The sequence below is a fragment of the Octodon degus genome, unplaced genomic scaffold, assembly GCF_000260255.1.
Source record: "Octodon degus isolate 3935 unplaced genomic scaffold, OctDeg1.0 scaffold00098, whole genome shotgun sequence".
In the NCBI taxonomy this organism is placed as follows: domain Eukaryota; kingdom Metazoa; phylum Chordata; class Mammalia; order Rodentia; family Octodontidae; genus Octodon; species Octodon degus.
The window spans coordinates 9,734,972-9,749,150 of NW_004524674.1; the positions used below are offsets into that span (position 1 = coordinate 9,734,972).

Consider the following 14,179-nt stretch of genomic DNA (forward strand, 5'->3'; position numbering starts at 1 on the left):
GGGACCGTGGTTCAATCCCCCAGCACCACATGCCAACCAGCCCTGCCCCCTGGTGGGCTGAGCTGGCCACACATACACACACACACATATAAATAAATAAAATTAAAAAAATAATAAAGCAGGGACAAGAAAAGCAAATGCATAAAATTAGTCTTAAACTTTTTAAAATTTTTTTATTTTTTATTTTTGGTGGAACTAGGGATGGAACTCAGGCCCTTGCGCTTGTCAGGGAAGTGCTTGTTCCACTGAGCCATCTCCCCAACCGGTCTTAAAATTTTTGACATAACCATCCTTCATTGTTGTGCCTAGCAAACTTCACTGTGTTATTTGTCTTGTTATCAAACAGGGAACACAACTCCCAGCAACTGCAAGGAATGCTGCTGCCCCACTGCCTATGGGAAGGAGCTCTTCAGAAGATTTCTCATTGCTTCTGTGCTTCGATGGGGAAACTGCAGAGCAAACTCAAACACAGCACTTACAGATACAGGTACAACAGAGTTTTCCTGGGGCCTCCAATTTTATCAACTCTTACAACTCTATTAACTGAAGGGAAAGCCCAGAGTGAGTGTTGGTGCTTTTCTTGCAACAGTTTGGTCTCCTTTCTTTTAGACAAGAATCAGTCACCTTAGTAGTCGATATCTGTACCCATACCTGGAGGACCTTGCATCTTGGCAATTAGTCTCAGGGTCAGCAAAGACTGCTGGCTTCAGGGTCACCCTTTATCACATTGCAATCACTCAGTCATCCTGAGCATTTTCAGAATAATGAATACCATTTCCAGCGGTGGCAGCAGTTCTCGATTTTCTTTTCCCCTCAGCCTGACCCCACTTGCTACCGTCACCCACATGTCTTGTCACCCGCATTGCTCTCCTGTCCACTCTGAAGCTTTGGGCCTCTCATTGTCCAGTCTTCTTTGGCAGGCCTGATGGAATTATAGAAGAGAGAACACAAGCTAAAACCTTCCAAGAGTATAGCCCCGCTCACATGGATGCCGTTTTCGTCGTTGCTGCTCTGAACTCAGAACTTTGTGTCTCTGGAGGAAAAGATAAGGTGAGGGTTACAGTGTTTCCCAGGAACCCACCTCAGTATGTGAATGATATTTTGAGAGGGAAATCTAGTAGGTTTGTATTTCTGGCAGGAACAAGACTGATTAGTGTAGCAGTGTAGACTTTTGTTCCCCAGGGTTGGGGAGCTAACCCAGCAGCACCTGGAGCACCTAGGAAGGTGCTCTGTCACTGAGCTACATCCCCAACCCACAAGATGGGTTTAAAGTTAGGAGGACTGGGCCAGCATCCCTACTCTGCCACTTCTTATTACTTACTGTAGGCAAGTGCTTAAATGGTCTGAGTGTCAGCTTTCTTGGTGGTTAAATGGAGATGATAAACCAACCTCACGGGGTAGTTGCATGGATTAAATGAGAGAACACAGGTAAGATCCCTAATCCTATGCTATCCCTTCTATGTGCTTGCTCTAAATGGCAGGTACTATCCCAACCAACCTGATTTTGTTACTGCAGACAGACACAGGAGTCAGCTAAAGGAATTTTCTAGTAGCTTCCTTTCTGCCTTTCTTTTGCTGAAATCTGTGCTGCTATGCATCATGATTCTTCCCCCTGTGTTCCTGTCTTGGCTCTCAGTGTCACTGTGGATCTGTCTGCCTTCTCTCCATGCCGGGAGCGCTATCGGAGCACTCACTGCAGGCTCCTGACAGCAACAGTGCTGACTTTCTGTGTTGAATGACATTAATAATGCTTCTCATTTTCAGTAGCCTTTTAGAGTCTTCAAATTTCATTTGCATATTTCATTTCCCTGGTTCTAAGATGCCTCTATTTTCAAATTTTAACACCTTTGAGATCAGGATGCACCTAAGTATCATAACTTACCTGACAGCATTTTGTCTTAAAATGTATATTGTCTTAGATGTGAGACATTGTACGCATCTCCCGCCCACCTGTGAGGAGCAAATAGGGGAGGGGTTATCTTTTCTACTTTGCAGATTAGAAACCTGGTTTTTAGGGGCTGCATCCACTGTAGTATGTGCTCTCACTCTCTAGCAATAAACCGTTGAGACTGAGCCAGAAAATGTGTTCACCGTCCCTCTTAGAAATGCTTGGAGTAAAACATGAAAGTATATACCTGGGAAGGGAGAAGAAAGAAAATGTTAAAAATTATTCTCTTTGGTATTTGAAATTATGGGTGAGGTTTTTTAAAGCCAAAAATGCCATCTTTTTCAAAATGCTGTGACTGTATTTAACTGTTTGACTGTACACTTAAAAATGGTTGCGATGATCAATTTTTTAAAAAGGAAAATAAATTCAACACAAGAGGGACAAAATAAAGCCATGTAGATCTCGCCTGCACAATCTAAGCTAGTATCTCAGGTAGAATCCATTTTCCTTGGCAGTGTTGTCCAGACCCAGGAGCATAATTTAGAGGAGTGGCCCAGTGTCTCAGGAGAGACAGGAAAGAAACGTCCAGAGCAGGGAAATGTGACGTGAGCCCTTGAAAGAGAGGGAGCTGGTTACCAGGGAGAAGTGAGGTAGGAATGAAGGGAGCGCTGGGTTTAGTTCAGTGGAAGCGGAGAGACTGAATTAACCCATTTGAATGACTCTCTACAGATGGTTGTTGTCTATGACTGGAAAACTGGAAACGTGGTGAAAAGGTTCAAAGGCCATGACCGTGAAATTACCAAGGTACCTGTCAGTGATTATTACACAGGGAATTGGGACAGAATAGAGGAATTTCTAATAGCTCTTGATATTGAGTGATTGAAACTGAAATGTGAGGTCTGTGATAGTCGAATTCATACGGACAGTGGGATGGTGGTTACTGATAAGTGCAGGGAGGGGCGAATGGTATAAAGCTTCAGTTTGGGGTAATGAAGAAGTCCTGGTGATGGTCACATAGCAGTATGAATGTACTGATGCCCCTGAATTGTGTACTTGAAGAAAGTTGGCCGGGTGTGTGGCGCACGCCTGTAATCTCAGCCTTTGGGGGGCTAAGGCAGGAGGATCACCATGAGTTCAAGGCCAGGCTCAGCTATGTAGGGAATTCAAGACCAGTATGAACCACATGGCAAGACCTTGTCTCAAAAAATAAATAAAGAGGGGGCCTGGCCCTAGCTCAGGCCTTTAAGTGGCTGCTTCCACAAAGCTGTCAGCCTCAGGTTGCTGGAGCTCTAACCTCACAACTCTCCCGCTGGCCAAAAGTGCCCTGAAGGCATTCGAGGAACCAAAATAAATAAATAAATAAATAAATAAATAAAGTAAATAAATGAAATAAAATGATAACTTTCCTATTGTGTGTATTTTACCACAGTTTTTGAAAACATGGAAGATATTAGAACAGGAAAAAAAATGAGCAAAGATATATTAGGAAAATGCAAAACAAGCAAGTTCAGGGGTTGTGAGGTCAGCAGTGAGAACTGAGAAGCATTAAATGGCCAAGCGTAGGTGCACACTTGCAATCCCATCCGTTGTGGAGGGTGAGGCAGGAGGACCAGGAGTTCAAGGTAGCCTGGCACTATACTGAGACCTCATTTCAAACCAAAACTAAATAAAACAAAGCAGTATATGGGGCAGAGACTCACTTTAAACTGATCAAGAGTGCAACAGAATCACCTGTCCTAACAGTATTAGACCTCTGTAGTTTCAAAAGAATTCTTTAAGATTCACAAAAAATAATAGATTTTCTACAAAAAGAAAGTCTTTTAAGGCATAGAGAAAAGGGACTATTTCTTAATTCTTTTTTTTATTTTTTATTTTTTAGTACAGGGTCTACAGGGTCTTACTATGTAGGTTGGACCTGCAGTGATTCTCCAGTTTTCAGCCTCCTTATCTCTGGGATTACAGGCGCGTGCCACTACACCCAGTCTCAATCACTGTCTCAGCACACCCCAGGGGCGGGGCCAGCTTGGGAAGCCAGGAATCTAGCCTTTGCATCTGCCTAAGCAGGTGCTTTAATCTGCTGAGCTATTTGACCAACCCCCTTTCTTAGTTCTTTTTTTTTTTTTTTTTGCAGAACCGGGGATTGAACTCAGGCCCTTGCGCTTGCCAGGGAAGCGCTTATTCCACTGAACTATCTCCCTGGCCCCTCTTAGTTCTTTTTATAAAGCTACCACAGCATCAGTGGCAGAATCTGACAGCACACATAAGGAAGCTGCACACCAGTGAACTTCTGAGTCTGGTGGAAGTAGGTGCAGCCTCAGATTACAGAGGGCCCGGATATGCAGTCAGGGGTTCATGGGTGCTTTCATGGTTGTGAGGGAGCCAGATTCCTGTGTATGTATTTTTCCTTTCCTTTCCTTTTTTTTTTTACATCTTTTTGAGACAGGGTGTCACTATGCAGCTAAGGCTGGCCTTGAGCTCACTATGTAGCTCAGGCTGGTCTTGAACTCACAACAGTCATCCTGCCTCAGCCTCTTGGGTGCTAGGATTACAGGTGTAGACCACCATGTGGCTCCCTTCCCTTCCTTTCTTTTCCCTTTCCCTTTTTTCTTTCTTTCTTTTTTCCTTCTTTATTTTTTTGACAGGATCTTGGTAATTCCTTATGTTGCCCAGGCTGCCCTTAAACTCATGATTCTCTTGCCTCGATCCAGAGCAGCTAGAACTACAGCTGCATGTCACTACATCTGCCCCTTCTGTACTTCCTGTCTCCCATCACTGGAGTTCAGTTTTCTTCTTCAGAGTTATCTCCCATGCACAAGCTGGCTGCTGCAGCTCTAGTCATTATATTGGCTCTGAAGGTAGTAGGAGGGAAGAAGGGGCAAGAGCAAAAGGTGCCTGCTAGGCCATTACAAAAGTTTTCCCACAAGTTCCGTTCCACTCATATATCATTGCCTCCCCTGTCTTCTAGGGAGTCGTGAAATCTGAATTTACAGCTGAACACAGTCATACCCAACAGTAGAGAGATTTTATTGTCAAGGATGGGAAAATGAATATTGGATACATTACTTACACACTGCTAATAGAACCTTAAAAACAAGTATAGCAAATAGAATCTAGTTTTTGCCTAAAAACATGACATACCATGACTAATTAAATTTTATTCTAGGAATGCAGAAATGGTTTGTTATTAGAGAATTAGTGAATTAGGGAATTGATAATGATTTTCCATGAGTAAACAAACTGCTGTCTATATTGCCTTCTGGCATTTACCAAACTCTAAGTGTACATCTCACTAGTTGGTGACTTCCCAGGTAAAGGAAAAAAACAGACAGGGTGCCCAGGAATCAGTCTGTTACTACCTTGTCTCCAGCTTGCCGGAATTACAAGGAGCCAGTTTCCTTAGGCTCTGTTCTTTATTCCTTGCTCCTTTGGTGCAGTGAACTTCAGACTCATATCACTACACAGATCTTTCTATAATTAAAAATAAATATAAAAAGGCCTCTTTTGAAACAAACTGAGCGCCATCACAACATGCACTAGGAGGCGGCATGAGGTGGCTAATGAGATGGCGCTGCATGCAAGAGTGCTAGTGACCCGGCACCCCAGGGTGCTGATGGCCAAGCCTGCAGGGTCATACTGAGATGTTCTGCAGGGGACCTGAGGGGGCCGTGTGAGGAGGCTCCTGGAGGAGAACAGGGTTTCCAGCCCCACCTTGAAGGAAGGGCGGGAGTCTGCCTCCTCAGAGGAGAGAGGTGGGAATTCAGCCTGGTTTTGCTTCCAGCCACAGATCTTAGATGTAGGCATCACACTTAAAAGGATATAGCAAGTTCAAGGCTAGCCTGGCAATGTACTATTTCATTATTTTTGTTTTGAGTTCATTTTATTTTTAAAAAATTTAAAGTACATTCTAGATATACATAGTGGGGCTGGCCAAATAGCTCAGCGGATTAAAGTGCCTGTAAGCAGGCACAGGGGCCAGGGGTTCAATCCCCAGACCTGCTCTGCTGGCCCCGCCCCCAGGGTGTGCTGAGACCACAATTGAGACTGGGTGTGGTGGCGCAACCCTGTAACCCAGCTCTTGGGAGGCTGTAAGCAGATGGATCTCTTACAAGTCTGATCTAGTAGTGAGACCCTGAACACCCTGTAGACCCTTCCCTAAAATACAAAAAAAAAAAGATATCCATAGTGATAACATCCATCATATGGAATTATACCTGTACAAGACAGATCTTCCTTCTTTTTTTCCCATTCCTCTCCCCTCCAACCCTTCCTCTGGGTAATTTAATAAGACCTTGTCTCAATATAAAAATTTCAAAGGGCTGGCAGCATAGCTCAGTGGTAGAGCACAGTGTGCGACCCTGGGTTCAGTCCCTAACATAGCGCGTGTACATACACACTGGGGTGGAGCGAGTTATTTCAGACTCAACTCTTCCATTTTAAAGTCTGGCCCTGCCAGCATACCAGAGCTGTTCTTTTTCTCCCTCCCTGAGCAGCTGGTCTGCATCCCCAGATCAAGCCAGTTCTTCAGCGCCTCTCGAGACAGGATGGTCTTCATGTGGGACCTGCATGGCTCCTCACAGCCCAGACAGCGGCTGGCTGGTCATGACATGGTGGTCACCGGCTTGGCCATGAGTCCAGGTAACATGACGCGGATCTCTTCCCAACACCAGCACCTGTGTACCTTCCCAGAACCCTGTGCAAGTCCCATCTCACGGCCTGGCTTCTTGTCATTGTTTCCAAAGACTCATCACAGTTGTGCACTGGCTCTCGGGACAACACCTTGCTCCTGTGGGATGTAGGAACAGGACAATGCATGGAGAAAGCCTGTGTCTCCAGGAACCTGGTACGAATGCACACGTGGTACAGAACAGGGCAGCAGAAGGGAGTAAGGGAAGGGAAGAGACTGGGGGCGGGCTCAGGGGTAGAGCAGGTGCTGTCAGCAGTGCGAGGGATGCTCTAGGTTTAGTTCTCAGCACAGGTGCGGGGATTGGGAGCCAAAGCCAGGCCTCAGAGCCTTGAATCCTGATTATCCCGTCCCTACCAACACCGCTGACTTCCCGTGAGCCTTGGCCTCGTGGTTTATTGTCTTAGCTGATCTCTTGATGCTTCTGCTCTAGAGAGTGAATGATTCCTCTGGTTTATATTGGAATCTAAAAATGGGGTCATTTACTCTTTCAAAATGTATCTTTCCTTCTGTGAGCCAGACACTGCTGGAACAGGATTAGCGACCAAGGAGTAGCTCCTGTCCTGCAGGAGCTCACAGCTCACATGTATTATGTGTCATAGGAGGTGGCTGGCTGCTCTCGCTGCTACATAAAGCGGCATACAGAGCAGCAAGCCTCACCTTTGCTTAATGTGTGAGTCGTGGTGGTTCTGAAGGCCAGTTGTTTTCTGGTGGTAGCCTAGTGCCGACATTGCTTGGCCTTTGGGGCAGTCATGTGTTGCTTCAGATGCGGCGTTTGTGTGAGCTTTTGTTTTTGTGGTGCTGGGGATCAACTTCAGGGCCTTGCACATGCAGGGTCAGCTCTGCCACTGAGTTACATCCTTCTCTTGCCATCTAAACGTGAATTTAGCACTCTTCAACTGTGTTATACCAAGTCATAGAAGCTCTTAGAGTCTATGTCTTCATTTATAAGACAGGGAGAATCATGTCACTACCTCATAGTCTTCTAAGTAAGTTAGATAACATGTATGTAAAATACCTGTTATTGTTATTGTGCCTGACCCATAGCAGATGTCCCTTTAGTGGTTGTCAGATTTTAGTCATAGGCATCTTTTTTAGTTTCTTTTTCTTTTCATTACTTAGGGTCTCCTCATTGAGCTACATCCCCAGCTTTTTTTATTTTTTTCATTTTTGAGATAATGTCTTGCTAAACTATTCTGGCTGGGCTGGAACTTGAAGTCCCTGTTGCCTCAGCCTCCTAGGTAGCCATGCGCCTGCATTTTTTTTAAGCTTGGTCTCTATGCAGTCTGTACTGCCCTTAAACCCACTATGTAGCCAAGGTAGGCAAGCCTTGTACTCATGGTCCTCCTGCCTCAGCCTTCCAAGTGTTGATATTACAAGCACCAACCTCTGTACATGACTTCATCTTTTCTAATTTTGAATGCAACTGTTGCTGGCAGGATGCGCTTGCCCAGACTTTCCATATTTGTGGAGGTGGCTGTGCTGAAAAAGAAAATCGTCCTACCCTGGGTGGTTTTGAAACCTGTCTCATGCCAGTCCAGCAGGGGCTGCAGTGGAAGAGATAACCATGGCACTCTCCTGAGCCATGGGGGGTGTTGGCCCAGAGCTCCTGTGGGCCTGCCCTAGCTCCAGGGCTGCCTTCCTAGAGGGTCTCCCACTGACGCACAGATGCTCCCAGGCTGCCCTCCAGCATTTGGTACATGAATGCTTAGTAGAATATTACATTGCTGTGATAACCTGGAGTGACAGGCAGAGCCTAACTCAGGTCAGGTATCTGCAGACAACTTGAATTCCTCCAAGTCTGATTTGCCACTTTAGAATCTTTTTTTTTTTTTTTTTGGTACCTGGGCAGAATCCTTGATAGATACCATTTAGTTTGCAGGAATTATAGCAGAAGAATGACTGGATAGGGAGAGGCCTTGACAGTTGCTTTTTCCAGGTCACTCATCTGTGCTGGGTCCCCAAAGAACCATATGTACTGCAGACCTCTGAAGATAAAACCATCAGGTGAGTAGAAGGGTTTCTGGTGACACTCACATGATTGTTTCTCACTTGGCTATGCCCTTTCTTGGTCTCCCACCACCCTTCCCCTTGCCAATGCTGGGATCTCTCTGGTCTGGCTCCATGGATGATCTGGGTACAGAGTGTTGCCAGGAGATCAGTGAGGAGTCAGGCCAGGTTCTGGACAATTCTGAAACAGCTGACCCAGCCAGCTCCCCCTGCTGCGGGGATCTGCTCAGACCGACCTCAAGCTCACTCACCTGTTTGTCTTGCCCTTCAGGCTCCTGGCTCCCCACCTGCTGACCCTCATGGCTCCTGGGGTCCCAGTCCCCTGTGCTCCTCAGCCAAAGCCCCCCCAGGGGATGCAAAGTCAGAGCCCCCCTCAGGGGAATCAAATGAAGTATTAGCTGTTAGGCAGAGAACATGGCCAGAAACTTTGGCTCTTTAAAGAGAAGAATGAGAATAAGAGGTAAAGTGAGACCAGGAGAAAAATGAAACTCTCCTGTGGCCTTCAAGGCTGAGGTTGGCCAAAGCCTGTAAATCCTTTGTATCTGCCTGTGGAATAATGATGACTATCCTCTATATCCTAATAAGTATTTAGAAAAAATTAAATTACAGGCACAGAAGTAACCACTGAATATGGGCGCCCACCATGTGGCCCCGGAACAGGAGTGGTGGTACATGCCTGTAATCCTAGCACTTGGAAGGTTGAGACAGGAGGGTCTCCTCAAGTTCAAGACCAGCCTGGGGGCTACAAAAAAGTGAGCACAAGCCCAGCCCGAACTGCATAGTGAGACCCTGTCTCAAAAAGAAAAGAAAAAGAAAAAACATTGAAAGCAGTATCCTGAAGAAGCAAATTTTATTTAATTTTGTTTTGGCAGTACCAGGGATCAAACTTGGCACTTTGTGCTTTTCAGACAGGTGCTTATGCTGCTGAGCTATCTCCCCAGTCCTCCTGAAGAGTCAAAAATTAACTTAAACAGTTAGAATGTGTGGTCTAAATTCTTATTAGAATTTAGATCTCAAAATAGAACTCAGATGTCATTTGATTTGGTTACATCCTATTAGCTTTAGAAGGATTTTTTTTTGGAGGGGGTTGCTGGCTCAGGAAGCCTTAAGGGCAGGTCTGGTAAGACATGAGAATCTGGGGATCAAACTTCAGCATCCTGAGGCTGGCTGCTTTGCTTAAGCAGGCAGTTAAACAACTGAGCTAATGGCCAGGCCCCCCCTTGTTAGCTTTAGAGTGAGAACATGTGCTGGTTCAGGCCACACTGTTTAAATTGTGATGTTTCATTCTGACTGGCCTAAGCAGCAAAGAGCCAAGGCTCTTGTGTGGGTGGGATATTAAGGCCTGCTTCAGGCATATCTACTACAAACTCATTAATTGCTTTTATTTCTTTCAGATTATGGGACACTCGGGGGCTGCAGGTGGCCCATATGTTCCCCCCGAAGCAGCACATTCAGACCTACTGCGAAGTCAGCGTGGATGGACACAAGTGTGTTTCTTGTAGCAGCGGCTTTGGAGGTGAAGGCTGTGAAGCCACGGTGAGAGCTTGTGGGGCCCGGGGGCTGGTTGCTGGTGAGCGGGGCGCTCCCTCTGGCCCCACGAGCTTAGCCCGGCAGCTGTGCTGATGGCCCGGGTCTCCTCTGGGTGCACGCGAGAGATCCTTCACTTTCCAGGTGCTCCTGTAAGAAGTATCCTTTGACCTCGGGCTCTTTGTAGTGGTTACCAACAAGAAAAATGGGATGAGCACCAAGATGAAGAAGTGCTAACCTGGAACCAGCCTGCCAGTGGCTTTTCTGGGAGCAGAGCTTAGATCAGGGAGGGGATATTTTTTTTTTTCTTTTTGAGACAAGGTCTTGTTATGTGGTTCAGGCTACCCTGGAGCTTGCTTTGTAGCCCAGGCTGGTCTTGAACTCGCAACGACCCTCCTGCCTCTGCCAGGGAGGGAATGCTTTAAGAGCATTTGTGTTCCTGTTGCACATGTGGCCATGGGAAGGAAGTTCAAGTTTTTAGGGAATGTGGAGCTTCAGTGTTGGCCATATACTTTTTCTTTTCTTTCTTTCTTTCTTTCTTTCTTTCTTTCTTTCTTTCTTTTTTTTTTTTTTTCTCGGAACCTGCGATTAAACTGCCCTTGCACTTGCCAGGCAAGCACTTATTCTACTGAGCCATCTCCCTGGCCCCTATATACCTTTTCATCCTGCAGTTACACGGCAGGATAGACCATCTAGGCTCCTCTGCAGTGCCTTACATTTATGTTTCTAAGATGTCTAATTTTCAAATGAACAATTATCACTCCCATTTTATCCAGTACTTATCATGTGTCGAACTCTGGGCTGAGCACATTACATGCACTATCTCATTTAATCCTTAAAACAATCCTGTGGGGCCAGGGAGATTGCTCAGTAGAATAAGCGCTTGCCTTACAAGTGCAAGGGCCTGAGTTCAATCCCCAGTTCTGCCAAAAAATAAATAAACAAAAAATATCCTGTGAGTTAGATCTTGTTGTAACTCCGTTGTACAGACGAGGAAATAGAGGCATACTAGGTTGAAATCTCTTGAATGTGATTATGTCCCTGGTAGGTGGTAGATCATGGTATAGATCAGACTTCAGTTGCAGCATCTTTAATCCAGGATAATGGATGAAGCTAGAAGACTATGGGTGACCTGCCCTGTATTCTTTCTTTCTTTGCAGTTGTGGGACCTACGGCAGACAAGAACCAGAATATGTGAATATAAGGGGCACTTCCAGACAGTAGCATCCTGTGTTTTTCTACCAAAAACATTGGCCTTGATGCCTATGATTGCTACCTCATCCCATGATTCCAAGGTGAAGATTTGGAACCAAGACACTGGAGGTAAGGGGCCTGCTACCGCTGCTCCCTGGTGCATATATGAAGGCTCAAAGCCTTTATTGTTCTTCATATGCACAATCACCTGGCAGCCTCTGCTGCTGCCTAGTCCCCTAGTGGGTAAGAGGTGACACTGAGATGCCAAAATCGCTCTGGTCAGCCCTGCTTCCGGTACCAGGCCAATCTTCTGGCACCTTGATGTGTAGACTCACTCTTTTTTTAAAAAAATTATTTATTTATTTATTTATGTGTGTGTGTGTGTGTGTGTGTGTGTGTGTGTGTGTGACCAGCTCAGCCCACCAGGGGGCGGGCTGGCTGGCATGTGGTGCTGGGGGATTGAACCGTGGTCCCTGTGCTTTGCTAAGCTTGTTCCAAGTAGGTGCTTTAGACCACTGAGCCATCTCACCAGCCCCTAGACTCACTCTTGAGGACTTACAGCAGTGGTGGGAACCTGTGGCATGTGTGCTTGTTGTCAGTGAAGGTTCTAAAGGATTTGCCACCATGGTCTTCAATGAAATATATTTGGCCCTTCTGTTCTTTCTTCCTGAAGTTCCTCATCAGGTTTTAACTTGTGATGCTCAAAATTCCTAGAAAAGGGAACAAGAATTACCACTGTTGAATTTGATTTTCAAGGATTAAAACAAGCGCTTCCGTTTCTGGCAGGGTTACAGAGGAGTAAGGACAGTCAGAAAGCTTCAGGCTGGACTCCGAAGCTGAGGCTTAAGATCACAGGGAAGTCGAGACCTTTCAGAGCACCGGAGAAATAACGGTGTCTCATAGAATAGGGCTCTCCAGACTCCTCCATGTCCTGCTGCTGGTTGATTGCTGAATATTCAGGAATTTATAAGCTGTTTATTTTTTTAACTTTTGTTATGGTGGAGGTATTTGTACCATGGAAATTGGCAAGTGTTATAAATAAATGTTAGGAGGTTTTTTGTTTAGTTTTTTTGGCGGAACTAGGGATTGAGCTCAGGTCCTTGTGCTTGCCAGGGAAGCGCTTATTCTACTGAGCCATCTCCCTGGCCCCCAAAAGCTGATTTCCAAACACCCAGTTGCCTTTATGATATGCTGTCCTAGGCACAAGATTCTGCTGGAGACAAGAATAGTGTTTAGAGAACTTCAGCTCTTTCCTATGGTATATTCCGGAACCTCAGTTTCCCCAGGGAGACAGGAAAAGGAAGTGGGGCTGTGTCCAGCACTCTGCAGTCATGGCCTCAAGCCGATCCTCCTTGGTAACCCCAGGCCTGGTGTACTGCCACCTAGCATTGCTTTTACAGCCATAATAGTGGTTGCAGCTGGAGAACAGACGTTTTAAATTTGATGGTCGTGAACCTATGACCAGAGAGAGTACTGACCTGAGCAGAGGGGGCAAAGGCCCTTCCCCCGGGGCGTGTACCCAGAGTTCTTGGAGTAGCAGTCTCAGCGGTGCAGATGGAGAGAGGCTGGGTTAGCTGGGAACTCCCAAGACTTACCTCAGGTCCCCATTCTTTATCTTGAAGGGAGCAGGCAGTGGCAGATCTGGCCTCCTGCCTCTGTCCTGCCTTGTTCTCCGGGCAGGTGACCTGGGGCACCTTGTTAACATGTGTTCAGCAGGGAAGGGCCCCACTGTTGGGTGTGCTTCTCCATGGTGTAGATCTTCTGCCTGGGTGCCATTCTCTGCGATGCAATCGTGGAGCAGGCCGCTCTCCTGTGCTCTAAGTAGGCACAGCACACGCTGTATTCCTCAGGCTTCTCATGAGGACATGGTGTTCAGGATACAGTCACACACTGCAAAATGATGGTCAGTCAACAATGGACCCCATAGGTAGAGGCATATGCCACACAGCCCCAGTGTGTAAGAGGCTGCATCACCTCAAGGTGTGTAAGGGTGTGTATGCGCTTCAATATTGCACAATGATGACATTACCTAACGATGCATTTCTCAGATGTGTCCCATCGTCTGGTGATGTTGCCTGTCACACACTCCTGGCCTAACCTCCTGGTGTCCCTTTCCTCCCCCAGCCTGCCTTTTCACTTTGTCCCTGGATGGCTCTGGACCCTTGACGTCCCTGGCAGTTGGTGATGCCACCTCCTTATTATGTGCAAGTTTCAACAGAGGAATTCACTTACTCAGAGTGGACCACAGCAGAGGGCTGGAACTGCAGGAAGTGGCAGCATTCTGAGGCCCAGGGGCATTAACTGGACAACACGAAACTGCAGCCTCTCCTTTCTCTATGTGGCACTGTGTGTTTCTATGGTGTCTTGTGGGGACCAGAACATAGTCCTGACATTCTTTGCCTAGGTTTATTAGAAGGAATATCAGTGTTAGAAGTCAATTTAAATTCTTCACTTCAAAATCAAGTATAGAGGGCTGGCCAGATAGCTCAGTGGACTAAAATGCCTGCTTAGGCAGAGCGCAGCAGCCGGGGTTCAATACCCAGTGTGCCATGACCCAGCCCTGGCCCCACCCCTGGGGTGCACTGAGACAGCAAATGAGACTAGGCATGGTGGCACGCCCAGTGCTTAGGAGGCTGAAAACAAGAGAATCACTAGGAGTTCAGTCTATGTAGTGAGACCCTGTAGACCCTGTACTAAATACACGAAAGAAAGAAAGAAAGAAAGAAAGAAAGAAAGAAAGAAAGAAAGAAAGAAAGAAAGAAAGAAAGAAATTAAGCTCCAGGTGCTACTCCTCAGCAATGTGAAGAATCACAGTTACAACAAGAAAGCCAAGGTCTTGGCTTCTCTTCACTACAGCAGAGCAAGCCGTGTGTGGTGAC

At 46.3% G+C, this 14,179-nt stretch overlaps 1 protein-coding gene across 9 annotated transcripts in view; it reads left to right on the plus strand.

The window, feature by feature from the left end:
- Positions 1-13,823, plus strand: part of Wdr31 (WD repeat domain 31) — a 19,418-nt gene extending 5,595 nt beyond the window's left edge. For 3 of the 9 annotated variants that reach the window (XM_004638485.2, XM_023723341.1, XM_023723340.1), the window contains exons 2-10: positions 347-487; positions 921-1,050; positions 2,618-2,692; positions 6,379-6,523; positions 6,628-6,728; positions 8,509-8,576; positions 9,974-10,115; positions 11,267-11,429; positions 13,425-13,823. In XM_004638485.2, the coding sequence (XP_004638542.1) occupies positions 375-487; positions 921-1,050; positions 2,618-2,692; positions 6,379-6,523; positions 6,628-6,728; positions 8,509-8,576; positions 9,974-10,115; positions 11,267-11,429; positions 13,425-13,585 (1,098 nt within the window). In that variant the 5' untranslated portion in view covers positions 347-374 and the 3' untranslated portion in view covers positions 13,586-13,823. Of the gene's footprint in view, positions 1-342; positions 488-920; positions 1,051-2,617; positions 2,693-6,378; positions 6,524-6,627; positions 6,729-8,508; positions 8,577-9,973; positions 10,116-11,266; positions 11,430-13,424 lie in introns of all 9 variants that reach the window. The other 6 variants (XM_023723345.1, XM_023723342.1, XM_023723344.1 and 3 more) reach the window with 4 other exon arrangements.
- Positions 13,824-14,179: the final 356 nt, after the last annotated feature.